The 16810-nt window shown below is 40.4% G+C and overlaps 1 protein-coding gene across 1 annotated transcript in view; it reads right to left on the reverse strand.

Moving 5' to 3' along the window:
- The window catches only part of SNX25 (sorting nexin 25), an 81628-nt gene that overhangs the window by 9322 nt on the left and 55496 nt on the right, over positions 1 to 16810 (reverse strand). The window contains exons 8-13 of the mRNA XM_054291042.1: positions 15652 to 15783; positions 13532 to 13807; positions 9230 to 9388; positions 6073 to 6204; positions 1148 to 1288; positions 477 to 590 (exon numbers count right to left, since the gene is read on the reverse strand). Coding sequence (XP_054147017.1) covers positions 477 to 590; positions 1148 to 1288; positions 6073 to 6204; positions 9230 to 9388; positions 13532 to 13807; positions 15652 to 15783 — 954 coding nt within the window. The remainder of the gene's footprint in view (positions 1 to 476; positions 591 to 1147; positions 1289 to 6072; positions 6205 to 9229; positions 9389 to 13531; positions 13808 to 15651; positions 15784 to 16810) is intronic.

Consider the following 16810-nt stretch of genomic DNA (forward strand, 5'->3'; position numbering starts at 1 on the left):
CACATCAATTAAATATTTCTTGTTAAGGAATAAGATGTATTGAGGCATCCAATAAAACTGATTAAATTGCAGCTCAGAGGTAGTGTGAGAAAAAAAATCCCTATCTCACAAAGATACTTTAAGAAACTATTTCTAAAGTACTGGAACTAGTAAGAATAAAGCTTTTAGTCTTACAACCTTCTTGTTTTGTAACAATTTCTCACGTGTAAGAAATTTGTTGTGAATGAAGGAGTTTTAGCTGAAAGTGGCAATTAAAGGCCACTTTAATTATGATTCTTCAATTAATTGAAGTTTAAATTAACTTACTACTAGAGGAATGGTTACTATCAGTCAAACTCATCTCAACTTTGACATTTATAGTGTCAAATTTTACATTTGACCTATTTGTTCTAGGCTCTTTCTTTAGGCAATAGAGAGGCAGCAGCCTCTCAAATCTCCTGTTTAGATATCTGTCGGTTTTGTCTTTATTTTCTTACCTGCAGAAAGTTATTAAGCTGGTTCTTGGATTTCTCCATGAATTTCTGGTCTACGGATTTGAAGGGCAGCTTGCTGAGAGAAGGCAACTGAACTTTCTTTAACGATGGAAAACACTGTGTAGGAGAAAGGAGAGCTCAGTTAAGGTGTATGCAGAGAAAAAGACAGGTGGTTCAGAATGGAAATGAAGAGACTCCTTTTTGCTCTCATCTCACTTCCAGACCCCTCTCAAGAAAACACCTTCCCTTTACCACTATGGGCTGACACATCTGAACCCTTCCCCTTTACAGCACCATTATCTATTCCTTATCAGACAGAAAGGTTAAAGCACTGTGAAAAAAATCCCAACCTTCTCTCTCCCCAAAAGCTGTCATTTCTAATACTTGCCTAGAAGCCAGACATAAAACTTCACTCTTTTGCAGGCTCTTGTATGACAGTGCAGAGCATATCCCATTTTGAAATGGGGTTAGTCCAGTTAAACATTATTAAGTGGAAAAAATTATAAACAAGTTTTATAATCATATGTCAGAGACCAGAAATGTGCAGATAGAAATCTAGTTCTAAAGTGCTAAAAGCCAAAAGGCTGGCATTAAAACTGGAAGCATTAAATTGTCATCATTCTGACAAATTTTGTCAGTTTGTATCTTTTCCCTCCCCTAACCAGGATTCATACCTCGCTGAGTTTGCGGTGTAGGTTCTGAAACTCATTGAGCTTCCTGGGAACAGTCCAGTTCTTAGTTTCAGCTCCACCAACTTCTTGTAAACTCACCATGACAGAGTAACAGGGCACTTGTTCTCCATTCTCTTCTAAAACCTTGTGGGGGAAATAAAAACAGATAAGGTAATATCTGAAAGTAAACGGTGGAACATTTAACTGTGAACACAGGAACATCTGAACAGTGAACAGGTGACTGGCTTACAAACTCAGTCATCAGTTCTACACTTCTGCTAAGATTTGAAGGCTCCATATGGAGCAATTCCCTTAATGAAGTAACCATCCCCCAAAGTGCTGTACCAGCCCTGAACCAGCCCTGCAGCTAACCACTATTACACCTTACCTACAGTTTGCAATGCAGCCACATCTCCCTGACATATCCTCTTCAAACAGCTGAGTGTATTATTTTGGTTTTTAAGGTACCTACCCTGTAGCTTTGTGATTGCTGATCAATGCTCCATCTCTCCTATCTGCATTTACCTGAGTGTTCTTCCTTCATTTCCCTCCCTCCCAGTGCTTCTGCTGAGGGTCACCCAGACACCAGGCACAGCAGCTCTGCAGCTGGGTCTAGCAGCAGCTGCTGCTGTTATGGAGTGATTTCTCTGCTCACTTGAGCTGTTCTCCTTGCACAGTTTGTGGTATCCATGCACTATTTCTGAGGAACTCAGAATTTTACAAAAATACTGATAAATCCAAATACAGTCCTCAGCCAGAAGAAGGAGAAGCAATTAACCATATTGTGCAAATGGGAAAACTACAGCAAAGTTAAACAATTTTTCTTGAGATGACAGCAGCAGTGTGACCACACTGTTTCTTAATTTGATATAAGAATTGGCATAAGAATTTCATTCTTATGTCCTATTGGTAGCAAATTTTTTACTTATTTTGAGGAGACACCCAGATTGATTATGAAAAACAAATAACAGAAATGCATAAAATATTTCACTCTACAATGCTTGTGTCTTTATATACATGCAAATAATGACAAGGTAATTATAAAATACCACTCCCAGTCTTTTTGAGCAAAGTTATAACCTTAAAGCTTTAAAAAAAAGAGTATTTAACAAATCTAATTAGAATAAGAATAAATGTTAAAATTCATATAATTATGACACCTTTTCTGAGAAGCCTGTAGAGACAACACAATGCTGTGGATGAATAATTTGACAAGCACCTACATCACCCTTGTAAAAGCCATGTGGCTGAAATGTACCTTCATATTTTTAAGCTACTGAGAGCTGTACATTGATAATATTCCCTGTGATGCATTCCTCATAAAGCTGCACAAGGACCACTGGGAAGCCAAGTCTGAGGCCCAGATTTCACAAATCCCTGTCCAAAAGCTGCAGCAGCACTCAGACAGAATACAAAGCACCAGCCTGAATGCCTGCAAATGTGCCTGGTTCTCAGTGCAGCTGTTTGGAGAAGTGCCTATCTCCTGCCAGACTGCTGCAGAAATAGATGCTTGAACAGCCTCCAAGGTGCAGGTCAGAGAGACATGGTGCAGAACAACTGGGATTGTCTGGGACAGTCCCCGCCCTGCCTACCCTGAGCTACACTGGATCAGTGTTTGCAGGTGACCCACAAACACCTCCTGGCTGTCACTTTTCAACACTGGAAGATGAGTGCTGAAATTGCTGATTGGAGTCATGCCTATGATTTTCCATGCTAAATTTGTTCCCAGGGCAGGGGTTTGCACGTGTAAGGTCATCTGAACTGTAATTGTCAGGAGAGAGCACAGACCCTGTGAAAGCACATTTTCAAAATGGGAGGACTTAGTACTCCTGCTTCAAGCTGTGTGCAGAATCCTCTAAATTCCAATTACCAGATGTAGACACATTTCAGCTTTTTTTTTTCCAAGTACCCTCAAATAAATACTGAAAACTTTCAGGATCTTTTTAGGAATGCAAATTTTTTTTGTCAACTTAGGTGCTTGTGAATTTGTTTCTCCAAATTAATGAATAAACTGGAAAACAGAAAAATTGAATGTTAGGAGGTCTTCTAAACCAGGAGATCTAGTCCTCTGCTGTTAGCAGGCACCACCTCATACAATTGCTATCAGGCATTAGTTCAAACTACAGAGCCATATTCCTCTGATTCTCCCTTTTGCTAAGTTAAGCAAATGAAGTTTGAAAGTGCATTCAGAACCACTTCTCATGGGAGAAGTTCCTCATTCAAATCCCCCCTTCCCAAGGGACACGGCCCAGCACCTGCAATGGACTGTAATACTTGCTCATCCTGAGTGGAAACTCCTTCCTAATGTGTTCAGGGGTTGCATTTACCCTTGACAGACCTGCAGCCTGCCCAAGATGAGCTGCACATCTGCCAAGCCACCAGCATCTCTCCTGTTTCCAGCCAAGCTCAGGGGGTCAGAGCTGAAGCCCAGAGCTCCTGCTGAACACAAACCTCACGTGCCACATTGTGAGACTGAGCTTCTAATGCTCCTGCCCAAAAAACCATCTGGCTTTTTCCCAACCTTCCTAACCCTGTTTCAGGTGCTGTCTGTGCAGTGCTGAGTACTGGGGGAAAATCACTTCCCTGTTCCTGCTGGCCACACTATTTCTGGTACAGGCCAGGCTGCATTTGGTCTCCTTGACCACCTGGGCACGCTCCTGGCTCATGTTCAGACAGCTGTCAACCAGCAGCCCCAAGTTCCTGTCCACTGAGCAGCTTTTCAGCCACCTCTTGTCCAGGTGTGTAGTGTGGTAACCACAAGAAACCTGCAATTTGTTCACCTTATTCAGATCTACAAACTCAATTCCTTCTGAAAGCAATAGACTTTTTAAAAGATGTTATGCTCTGAAACAGTCTTTCTTTGGACAAGGAAGACAGAATGTCTGTTAAAACATTAAATGATACAAGGCCAAAACAATTAAAGCAAGCAGATCAAGTTAGATAATTTAGCTCTAAGTTACATACCTGTAATGAGGTATGTAATTACAGAATTACACAAGTTGTTAGCATAGGTCCCTCATTCTGCATCTTCCTATTGTATTTTTTCAACCTCTATCAGTCAGCCACTGAGTCTCTTTCAACACTGAGTCTCTTTCAAAAATATGAGCTACCAAAAGACACCTAGAGATTATATTATTTACACTGATTTATATATATATAGTTCACACACAGACTTAGTATATTCCAATTACTCAAAACTACAAAGACTGAAATATTCAAGCTAAGAGATTACAAACAAGAGTTTGGACATGGTTTTTTCCAAGACTTAAGTAATTTTTTTCTTTTGTGCATTTTCTGTTAACTGATTTAGTAGATCAGTTTAAAACCTAAATGACTGGCCATTACACTTTCAGCTCAAGATCTATATCAAAAATTACTTTTACTAAAATTTTCTGCTAAACAACAGGGCCAAGATTTTCTCTCTCTAAAATCACAGAGCTATATTCTAGGATTGGCAACAACATATTTGCAGATAGAAAGACTATGTCATCTACTCATGCCCCCTAAAACCATCAACTGCAGCTAGAATATTCCCAAGCAATTAATTACCAGAGATAACTACAACACCCATGTTTTCTCCAGCCTACCCTTTGAAGCATGGAGCTGCAAACAGCACAATTTATGCAAGCCTATATTTAATTTCCTAATCCAGTACTACTCATAAGTTATAGCTAAGGCAGCAAGCAATTAAAAGCCTTTTCTAACTTCTCTCTAATTTAGCCAAAGCACCTTCTCCTCTGGTAGAGAGGCACTGGACAGTTGTATATGGTTACATAAATATAAATATGATATATAAATATGTGTATATTATGTTATATAAATATGTATGTTTGTGCAGAAAGCTGCCATTCTGCACTCAGAGTTTACCAGAGTTTAAGACCAGGTTTCAAAAGCTACAAATAACTCTTAAGAAGACAACTTAAGAATTTTTCAGTTCTCAAAAGTGCCACCTGCAAACAGCATTAAAACAAAAACAAATCCAGATGTTTCCACATGGAGAATTTGGTTTTAAAACTGGCACCTAACATTTTTTTGACCTGTTGAATTTATTTCTTTTACAGTGACTAACTGCTGAAACACCTGGCTTGCAAGAGCTTAAGACACAACCAAATAAACTCCACAGCACATAATTTTTTGCTCCAACAAAGAGTTACCTCAAGAAAACTATTTGTATTCTTTTCAGGAACATTTTCTTAGTGGCACACAAAGGGAAGGCAGTAGAGACCCAATTATTCTTTAGATCTTCATAGTGATACTGTCAAGAAGATTACTTATGTATGTCAGCCTACACCTACTAAATAACCAGCATTCACTGAGTTCTTTTCATGGTGAGTGTTACTAGAGAGCCAGAAGATGGTAATACTTTCTGTTTTCATCACATTTTTTGGCATGGATTCTACAATTGTCTGCCTATGCCCAAATGGAACAGCAAAACAAGACCAAAAAAGAGTAACAATTTCTTCAATTTACAGATATAAAGCACTTTCTTTCCAGGCATTCAAGCCCCTTGAAACTGTACAGCCATTAAATACAAAACCCAAAAAGTATAAGCACTGCATCTTTGAGACACAGCAGAGACATAACTGCACCCAAGTGCAATAGCATGGTAATATAGGAAGACACAATTCTTATGAAAAACAGTGCCCCTAAGATAGCAAATTACTGTACCCAGTGCCAAAACTCGTTTATGTACATGCAGGTAATTTTTATAACTCCATTACAACAGTGTCTGAGGAATACAAACTCTGTATGCATCACAGTAGCCACTGGGAAACAGAAAAGGAGCTCAGAAGATGTTAGGGTTCTTTCCCCCACAAGCAAATTTTAAGTATAGACAGGTATAAGGAAAGTATCTACACATTTTTCTTCTGCTTTTCATTCAAGTTTGAATAGACCCAGCAGGTCAAAGGCAGAAAAAAATGCCCTACCTCTCCTGAGACAATGAAGGCTTTCCACATGCCAAGATTCTCACACCACCAGTCTGTTCTTGCAATGTGCAGCTGAAGGTCACTGTGCTCTCTCTCCATCAGAGTAATTTCATCCTTCAGCTTAGAAACAATCTGCAGAGAAAAGTTTATTCATTACAATTGGTAGGAAAAAGCTTGTGCAGCACACAAGATTTATGTCTTTAGGGACACTGTTCTGAAAGAAGAAAAGGTACAAAAGCACAGGGAGAACAATTTCTGTGGATTAAAAAAAAATAAATTACAAGTGAGAAAATCGATGAGTCTCAAACTTGTAGAGCACACAGCAATCTTAAAGGTCAACCCACACATTAAAATAAAAAAGTTAGAAGTACAACTACTATCACACTACCCGCATAAAAGACACTTGAGATAGGATTATATATTACACACAGTATGTTTTATAAGAATTTGAAATTGCCATTAATGAAATATACCTTACTGAAGGCATCTTTATCATTTTCAGGTACACATCATGTGCCTGAAGAACCTGGGAATAGATTTCATTTCTAGGAATTTAGCTAAGTTAGAAATCACTCAAAGTTATCACTTATTTCATTCTAGTTTTGAGAAGGCAAGGATTTGTTATTGTGGAAAGCATAAAAAGTAGCCAAACATCCTGCCAGGAGACAGTATAACAAGAGAAGGTGGAAATATACATAAGATGTGACATTAGAAACACAGCAAAAACAAATTACATTTTTCCATTTTTAAATATGATATACCACTTAGCCAAATTTATCAGTTCTATCACTTGTCACAAGTAGTGCATTCTACAGAGCTACAGGAATTCTGTCTTGTTCAGAATTTTTTTTTGTCTCATCTCAGATGTAAAATATATATGTGACAGCTATATAACAATTTTCTAGCAAATACCTCGCCTTCAGAATAACTTTATACTTTATTTGCTATCAATGCTGAGGCTTCTCTACAATCACCTTACATTCACTCCAGCAGCATCCAGAACATTCAATAAATACAGAACAACCGGTAAGATTTTAACATAAGTAAACAGCTGTTACATTTACAAACTGAATACTGAGACTTTACAATAATACTGGATCCATTTTACTGTTCTGTTTCAGAGATGCAGCTATTTTCCAAGCCCATTTTAGAAACAAAACATACAGGGAAAAACCCACAACTTCAGTAGGGGTACAATCCCTGCCTCCCCAAAAGCCTAAGTACAGAAAGAACACAGCTGTTATGGTTTCAAGAATGCAAAAGGAACATAGAATATTCATGTGAATGGAACATTATATAAAGGTTTAGTTATAGAGAATCATAGAAGGGCTTGGGTTGGAAGGGGGACACCCCAGAACAGCTGCAAGCATTTTCAGTTGTCTGCAGCACCCTCTGGCAGAAGGAAGATGTGGAAGGGACAGAGGGAATGAAGCCAGCCAGGGTGGCACAAACTCAATGCCCACACCTTTCTCCTGGAGGAAGCCATGCCCAGAGCTGGGGTGTCAACTCCTATTCAGACAAGCATCTTACACTCACCCTGAGTGAAGGAAAAATGTATAAAGAAGCCAGCCAGGTTCTGAGCAATGACTAATACCCAGGTACATTTATGCCATCGCTAGCAGCAGGATTTTAGGAAAACACCTTGGCTCCTTGTTCATCTTACCCACCATCTACCATCTGCAGCCAAATCCCATTACAGCTGACAAGACAGGCCCAACTGCATCTGAACAACAGGCCTGTAAAATCAACACAAGTAAGTTGGCCCAAGCCATGTGCAAGCCCCTTGCTTCTCCTGAGTATATTCTCAGATTAGTTACCGGTTTCACTTTGCAAAGACAAAAGGCTGTTTTTTGTTTGCCCTAGTCCAGAGGTTAAAGTTTCGTATCACTCCGAATTCTCCCTTTGATGACAGCGTGCTTTCTCCTAGCTCCTAATAAAGGAATCAGCCACTCCTAAAGGTCTGGGGTTTTTCATCCCTTTGCTCGAGGAAGTCTGTCCGAGCTGGTGCTGCAGTCGAGGGCGCTGTGCTGTGGCCCCGAGCGGCAGCACAGGGCACAGGAGCAGAGCAGTGCAGCACCCAGGCAGCACAGGGGCTGGGCACAGGGCACAGGGGCTGGGCATCCCCCGGGCACAGGAGCAGAGCAGTGCATCCCTGGGCAGCACAGGGGCTGGGCACAGAGCACAGGGGCTGGGCATCCCCCGGGCACAGGAGCAGAGCAGTGCATCCCCGGGCAGCACAGGGGCTGGGCACAGGGCACAGGGGCTGGGCATCCCCCGGGCACAGGAGCAGAGCAGTGCATCCCCGGGCAGCACAGGGGCTGGGCACAGAGCACAGGGGCTGGGCATCCCCCGGGCACAGGAGCAGAGCAGTGCATCCCCGGGCAGCACAGGGGCTGGGCACAGAGCACAGGGGCTGGGCATCCCCCGGGCACAGGAGCAGAGCAGTGCAGCACCCAGGCAGCACAGGGGCTGGGCACCCCCCGGGCACAGGAGCAGAGCAGTGCATCCCCGGGCAGCACAGGGGCTGGGCACAGGGCACAGGGGCTGGGCATCCCCCGGGCACAGGAGCAGAGCAGTGCATCCCCGGGCAGCACAGGGGCTGGGCACAGGGCACAGGGGCTGGGCATCCCCCGGGCACAGGAGCAGAGCAGTGCATCCCTGGGCAGCACAGGGGCTGGGCACAGAGCACAGGGGCTGGGCATCCCCCGGGCACAGGAGCAGAGCAGCGCAGCCCCCGGGCAGCACAGGGGCTGGGCACAGAGCACAGGGGCTGGGCATCCCCCGGGCACAGGAGCAGAGCAGCGCAGCCCCCGGGCAGCAGCAGCGGTGCCGAATGCCTGGGGCAGGGCAGGGAGCAAAGGGAGAAACACCCCTTGCCACCAACAAGGCAGCACGGGAGAGTGATCCTTATTCCATGGCCAACAAAGCAATACATATCACATTCACAAGTTTATTCCCCATATATAAAAGCCATTGTAACTAAACAATTAAAACTAAGTTCTGATTTCACCTTCTGTTTAACAAATAGAGTGAAATAACCATCTGACCCATCTAAAATGTGACAACTGGATATTACACAAACATACCCTTATCCAAAAATAAAATCTAAAAAAAAATCAAATCAAAGAAAAGAACTGAAGACACTAAAGTTTCGTACCTTTTTGTCGGGTTTTGGTGAATTACAAATGGAATTTAGAGCCTGTTTCTTATACTCAAGCTTGTCATTTAGCTGGCGAAGTTTATTTACAGCATAACTGGCCTGTTCATTAATTCTTGTGCTGCACTCTTCAGTAGCTTCTTCACAACAACCTTGGCTCTAGGAATAGAGGGTGGGGGTAATTGCTACATTAATATGAGAAAAGAGACAGTTATTCACAGAATGACAGAATGGTTTCAGCTGGAAGGGACCTTACAGATCACACAGTTCTGATCTCACTGCCATTGGCATAAACACTTTCCACTAGACCAGACTGGTCAGAGCCCATCCAGCCTGGCCTTGAACGCTGCCAGGGATGGGTCAGGAGGCGAGTTATTGTTTGCTTCTTGATATAGATGAAAATGTAGGTAATAACAGATATTCCAACCTTCAGATCCAACATGAAATGTCAGTCTGTTGCAAAAAGCCAAACCAAAAACCCCAACAGACAAAGCTTCATTACCACTTCTAGAATGGTTCCTTGTCAACTCACAGCAACAGTGTAAAAATGACCTTCCAGTGAAGGCTTTAGTGTTAATGAGAGGTAAAGTTTGTTTAAAAAGCAAAAACAGCTTAGTAGTCATGATGAATATTCAGAGCCAGATAGAAAAGTAAATACTTAGCACTGAGCTGAAAGATAATGAGGATGGGGCAGCAGGGAATAAAAGCAAAAAAAATCCACATTTCTAACAAACAGACCTGCCTCCCACAAACCTTCACAAAACAGATTTGTCATCCTGCACAACAATCTAAACCAAGTCCTTTAGCTTTCTACACAGATTTTATTGCTGTTTTTAGAAGTGTTAATAAAAATGTGTTAAAAGCACATATGCCTTATCCTAAATTCATAAATCATTTTCATATATTCATTCAGACAAACCAATAGCTTTTTCCATCTTGTGTACTACAGGCTGCAAAAAAATAGAAAACTTCACACCTTTCAGTGACATTTTCCTTAATATCTTCTGACATATAGCTCAACCTACCCCTTCTTACTGTACTTCCCCAAATAGACATGAAGACCTTGAGATCTAGCAAGCAGCACTCAGCTTTTACTGCTGCTATGTTCAAAGATCTTTGAGGTCTGTTTGTGACCGAGTATATCTAAATTTGACTGTGGGAAGCTGAGTCTATTCTCTTGAAGAGGGGTTCTCTGTTATTTAATGATATTCCAATTAAGTAAACTGTATCCTTATATCATAAAGAAAAAGTTAACAGAAGGAACTCTCATTCTCTTGTAAATTCTGTGAGTTTTAGAGGAGACAATCCTGTTGTAAATTCCATCTTTTATCTTATTTAAGAGAATCTGAGAAGAGATAACAGCAGCAACAATAACTAATCTCCTTAGCATCATCCTCGAACATAATGCAAAAGTCAGGAGTTCTAGGTTGAGAAATCCATGCCCTTTTCTAGCTCTGCATTTGCCTGCTCTGTGGCTGAGTAAAAACCGATTAGCTCCATGCCCTGTCCTTTCTTCTCTCTATTCTGCATGGACTATGAACTCCTAGGGTCAGAAACTTGTCTCCAAGCATGAGCACAGGCCTCAGCTCAGAATGTTGTCTTCTGGCGCTACAATAACACAAATAATAATAACTAACAATATTGGGTGTTATTTAAAATGCTAATGTAAAGAACCATAAAAAAACCCCAAACCTTATACTTGTGGGGAAGCACAGAGGTAAAGAATGAATCAAAAATGCTGTTTTCAACACAGAAGAATTAGAAGACTTTTCATAGGAAGTTCAATGCTAGCAATCAAAGAATTGAAATTAAATTACAAATCAGTGAGACTGTGCTCCCAGAAGCAGGTTACATGATTTCTGTCATTAACTTTTCAGACACTTAAAGCCAAAAAACCACTGCTAAATCAGTAGGTTTATCACATTAAAAAAAGCCAGAATCACAAGATCAAATAACCTGTATTCAAAATATCAAATTTAACAACCAACCAGCTCACTCAAAGCTGAGATCACAATGGATTGCACTGTCTTCCCCTCATTGGTAAGCTGATAATGGCTTCCATATTTCTGTGAGTGACGTAGAACACAGCTGTCAGCCTTATTTTAGTGATCTGACACATGCAGCACCAATGCCATCACCAGATCCTCTCCTCAAAGTCCTGGATGCCAGCACTGCCTGCTTCTGTATCTCTACCTGTGACATTTGCCCAAGCAGAAATACTTGGAGGTTTGTGGAGGTTTGTCCCAGAAACAGAAAGCGGTACCAGGCTGGGAAGAAGAAAGAGCAGCAGAACCAGCAGTCTGGCCCTTCCCAGACTCCTGTCTTGTGACTTGATGTTCTCACATTTAATCAAGGCTCATCCTTTTGTCCTCATCTCCTTGAGTGCATGAGATGGCTTTTATCTATTCAGCTACAGCAGTGCATGAGATGGCTTTTATCTACTCAGCTACAGCAGTGAAATTTATAGAAAATGAACAGAGGTGATGCCCACAGTGCCCCAGGAAGTGAGGACATAGACCCAAAACCCAAACTAAACAAAAATAATCTGTACTTTCTAACAATATGTATCCCTTCAGAAACATCCAATATCTCAGCTGTCATTTCTGCTATATGGGGAGGAAAAACCCCACAAACTTATTAGCCAGTACTGCATTTTCACCAAAATTTGAAAGAACATGGCAAGTTTCAGAAAAACTCTTATAATTTGCTTTCACCTCAAAAACCCTGAAGCATGGCACAGCACCATAAGAACTGCTCTATTCAAGAGATACTCAAGCAGTATATACAACTTCATACTTAATTAGTTAGATTTTTTTTTTTAACTGCTTTGAATGTTATAAGCAGACTTGGCAATATATTAGTCTTTAAGGCTTCACAGCTTACACAGACTTCATATCTGGTCCACACATATCCAAGGACTCAAAGGAAGGGCAGATGACGCTGATGTCAAAAATCTAACTTTTTGGCAGCTAAAGTAGATGTTATCAGTACAGCTAGCCCTAAAGTACTGTGTCAGTTTCCTCAGAGAAATCATTATCTGTGTTAGAATTTGAATAAATTAGAAAGCACAGCACTTAATGCTTCAAGAAGTTCTGAACAAAACTGTCCACAGCCATTGTGCAAAGCCTCAGTGACTGCAAGCACAAGAACACAAAGCCTTTGAAGTACCTGCCACTCTCAACACAGAGCTGAGTTAGCAGTGAGAAAACTAGAAAACGCACTTTGAATGTTTTATCAAGGAAAAGAATACAGGGGAAAACAAACATTGAAAAGATTCATCAAGCTCTAAAAGCTCATATGGCAAGTAATCTACTTACAACTATTCATCTCTGCAGATTTGCTGATTCACAAACTACAAAGACTAGAACACCTCACCTACAGAAATTAAAGTCATTAAGGAGTAAATACAAAAGCCTCAGGTTCTGGGAAAATTATTTCTAAATATCAGAATGTAGATCAGCACTTTTGGACTTATTTTAGACCTGGTTTGGGACAAACTGTTACATTTCATTGAGTTCTAAGCAAGTTTGCTGTAAAATGAAGGCATGCATGCTGATCTGAAGCAGCAGCCTGACTGAAAGAGGCACTCAATAGTCTGAGACATGCTCTTGTCAAACTGTTCTTGGATAAACACAACACACAAGTTCCCCTGACATGACTGACTGAGACAGCCCAAGGAAAAAACCTAACCCAAGAAGAGTTGCCATTGGCTTATTGCTTATGGCATTTAGAATGCTCTGTTTCAGTACTTAGAGTTCTTGTGCCAGATTTATCTTCCAACATGGTCTATTAATTTATTCAATTAATTAATAAAAACCACTAAGGTTATATTTTACATTACTTTTTCTTCTCTTTTGTGCAATTTTAATACCTATTTAGTACCTAGGAAATGCATGGGAGACAGGGACAGTGTCTGGGCAGAAACCTACTAATGTTTCAGTGAGAATTTTTTCACTCAAAAGCAGAGCAGCTGAGCTTATACAAACTGTGTTTTGCATTCTCTGTTTCTAAGGAGCATAATGAAAGATGTGAAATACAGAAGGCTTAGGAATCTGAACTATCTACTCCAACTAAATTAAAATTTAAGTAGTCTGTCATTTTGTACCATTTTATTGGAAAGAGCATGTAAACAAAAAGTTTTACCAGATGAAACTACAGAGTGATGATATTTATAAATAAATGAGTAAAATAAAGAAGGGTAGTCAAAAGTTGAAGGACAGAAGATGCTACTACATTCTTTTCTCAGGACAGTCTCTCAGATCACTTTAAATAACAGTGAAAGAAATTGTCTGTGTGACTCACCACTTCATCTTTGTCCTCAGGAGTTAGCTGAGCAGAACTTCTTTCTTCCTCCTGCTTGACTGATCTCTCATATAAATCACTGACAATGAATGAGGGGTAGTATCTGTCCTTTAGAGTTTCATAAACATCTGCCTGAATTCTGTAGAATACTTCAATGCCTTTATTTCCCACAAGACTTTGCTGTATTTCCTTATAAAGGGATTTTTCCACAGGTATTTCTCTGCTTTCCACAAAAAAATTCTGGTAAATTTCACTCACCAGTTGAGGTATTTCAGCCTAGGAAGCAAGGGAGAGGGAGGGAGAAAAGAATAATGAAAAGATACTGAAAATATCAAGATGACTCAGGACCCAGGTGCACAATTTGAAGCATAATCAAGCTAATTTCCCATCCAAATGTATGAGAAGACATCTGTAAACCTCTTACTGAGCCCAAGCATGCTGCCTGCCTGTGCACCTCTGCTGAGCAATCCATTTTACAAGTTAAGTATGGATGCTTGGTAAGTGAAGGAACAGCTGTGCCCTACAATTGCCAGAGGTTCCACACCCACTCTTTTAAATCCATGTTCCAAAAGCTGGCATTAAAAGGAAGAAAAGTGCTAGAGCAACAGTGTGGTCACCATTTTAAATTCAGATGGGAAAGCTCAGCTGGATCAGCTCTCCTGTCTTCTGCTGAATAGAATCAATTCACTTTACACATCATTATAATTCATTTGCAGAGGAAAAGGGAAAAAAATGCAAGAGGAAAAAAAGCACAATTGAAGAGACATTTACCAGGACAGGAGGCTGGGTATTTTTACTGAGCACAGTAAAGTGCACAGGGTTGAACTTTGCATTAATGAACAAGAAAGAGAGAAAGTAATGCAGCAGAGCCCATGATCAGCTCCCTAAATTATCATCTCCCTAAACTGGACTTAAAAGAATTAAAAAGGGTTTATCCACTCCCTCAGAATGGCACAGTGTTCTTACCTGCCTCATCTGACAACACCACAGCCACATGGCTGCAGGACACTACCTCTGTGTAAGCTGCCCTGTAGTGGCAGATATATCCATGTCCATATGTACATGCATGTTGTTTTGAACAGGAGGACAAAAAATCACAACTGAGCAGTCATTAAATGATTTATAGTACCTTTTCCAATCATGAGCAGTTTGCAAGTCAACACTGATTTACAGAACTCTCTTCACAGTACCTGACAACCATTTTTATCAACACTCTCTAGCTTGAGTTGGTTGGTAGTCATTTTTTCAGTCTGTATTAATGGTTCACTACTCATACTCTACAATTTATCTCTCTCTTAACAGGATGCTTTATGTTTTCCAATTGATTGGAGTAAGAGCAATAAAATTACAGTGAACAAAAAGTTAACTGATAGTCAATAATCAAATCTGTATTTCATGCTAGAGTCAATCCTGAAGGTTTAATTGCTTCCCCAGAAATCCACCACACTGGTGACAAACAGCAAATTTGTATTCTACAAATTCTTCCTCTGCACCATTGCTTGTTGCAACTTAAAGTGATATTCCCTATCTTTGTTTCAGGGTTCTAACACCTACTTTATTTTAGCCAAAATTATGATATAGCATTGTTTCTTCTCTCTATCAGTAGTGTGGCATTCCTGGAGAAATTTAGCTGCTACAGATTAGGGAGAGATCTTTTAAAGCAACATCTCTCTTCCGAAGAGATTTGTGTGTATATACACACGATTTCATTATTTTGGATGGAATGGGCTGTTTGTAATTGGCAAGATAAGACACTTATGTACAGAGTATCCAAGTGGAACGTTCTTCTAGATTTCATGTGAATTAATACAAATAAGCCTGCATGTTTTACTGCATGCTTTTTCTCTGGTGGAGGGGGCTACTCCTTTTGCATATCAAGTATTCCTTTTAACAGATGTTGTTACACCAACCAGCAATAAATTATCACAACAGTCCACAATTCTTAATTGTAATATTAACCTCAAATATGGACATGAAGCAGCTAAAAAAATCCCCAAATTGCTTAGAACCCATCCTATGGTACTGATACTTCAAAAACATGAAGACATTTCCTATCATCAAGACCACAACAAACAGTGCCATCAATGTACAAAGCCATATAGGCTTGCAACTTCTTCCACCTTGTTAGCACTCTTGAGATTCTCCACAGACTCCCAGAAGCCAATCAAAGCCATCTTGTCCATCCTCTCCATGTAGATCCGGAAGTGCTCTCGGTATGAAGGATTGGCCAAAATCTCCTCAAACTGAAGAATCTGAAGAAGGGAAAACTAAGAATAAAAACTGGAAAAATGCCTAATTCTAACTCCTTTCCTTATAGGGAAAATCTTTTCATCATGCATCCCACAAACATGTCCTAGATTCAACTACACAGACCTCCTACAGTAATAGTTTTGCTTCATTAAAAAAAAGAGAGTTTTAAGTACTTGGAAGATCAATTCATCTTTGCTTCTATCAGATAGTAAATACCTCCACATCTTTCTAATCAGGATACATTTCAAAGGACTAAGATGGCATTTCAAGTCACTCATGAAATGCTATTGTCAAAAATTTAACTTCCAATGTTCTTGCAAAGCAGAGGAGCCTGAAAGCTAAATAATCTGTTCTTGTTTCAAACACCAGCAGTTTCCATACCACAGCCCACAGAGCTTTGAGATGTATCTCAATTATTCCCAGAGACACAGAGAAAGATGTAATACCTTGTCTGCCAGGGCATTTGGTGCCCAGTTCCCACTGTTATTGAAAAGCATCTATCAGAAACACAGTCAGGAAGGAGTATGTTCTGTGATATAGTGCTCAGGACTTTTCCTGAATGAGGAGGGTTTGCATCAAGCAGCAAAGGAAATGAAACACAGGCTTCCTGTACCCATGCAGATGCTGCAGCCATTGAGAAGTTGTAATTAAAAGCAATTACCACTTCCTTATCCTCTACTATTTTTGTGAATCCAGGCCTTTTCTTTGAGACAAACACCTGAAAACAAAACGCTTCTCTGATAAAATGAACAAAGCTTCCCATACTGAACAAAATGAATAACCTTGTCTCTCTCTGAAAAACAGGACCAAGTTTTTCCTATTTTCCAAAAATAGGACCATTTTTTGATGTTTTCTCATCAAAACCAAGCAACCTTTTCCCTCCAACACTCCAGTCTTGCAGCTGAACCAGTTTTCATATCACTTATTTAGTGCCATTACTTTTATCACCAGGAACCCAAAGACACTACCCAGAGTAGTCTGAATTTCTTTGTTTCTCACAGGCACCAATCAACTCACACTTTTTCCTTT

This window comes from Melozone crissalis, unplaced genomic scaffold (assembly GCF_028551555.1).
Source record: "Melozone crissalis strain CALT ecotype California unplaced genomic scaffold, PUWL_Pcris_2 ptg000006l_1, whole genome shotgun sequence".
Classification (NCBI taxonomy): domain Eukaryota; kingdom Metazoa; phylum Chordata; class Aves; order Passeriformes; family Passerellidae; genus Melozone; species Melozone crissalis.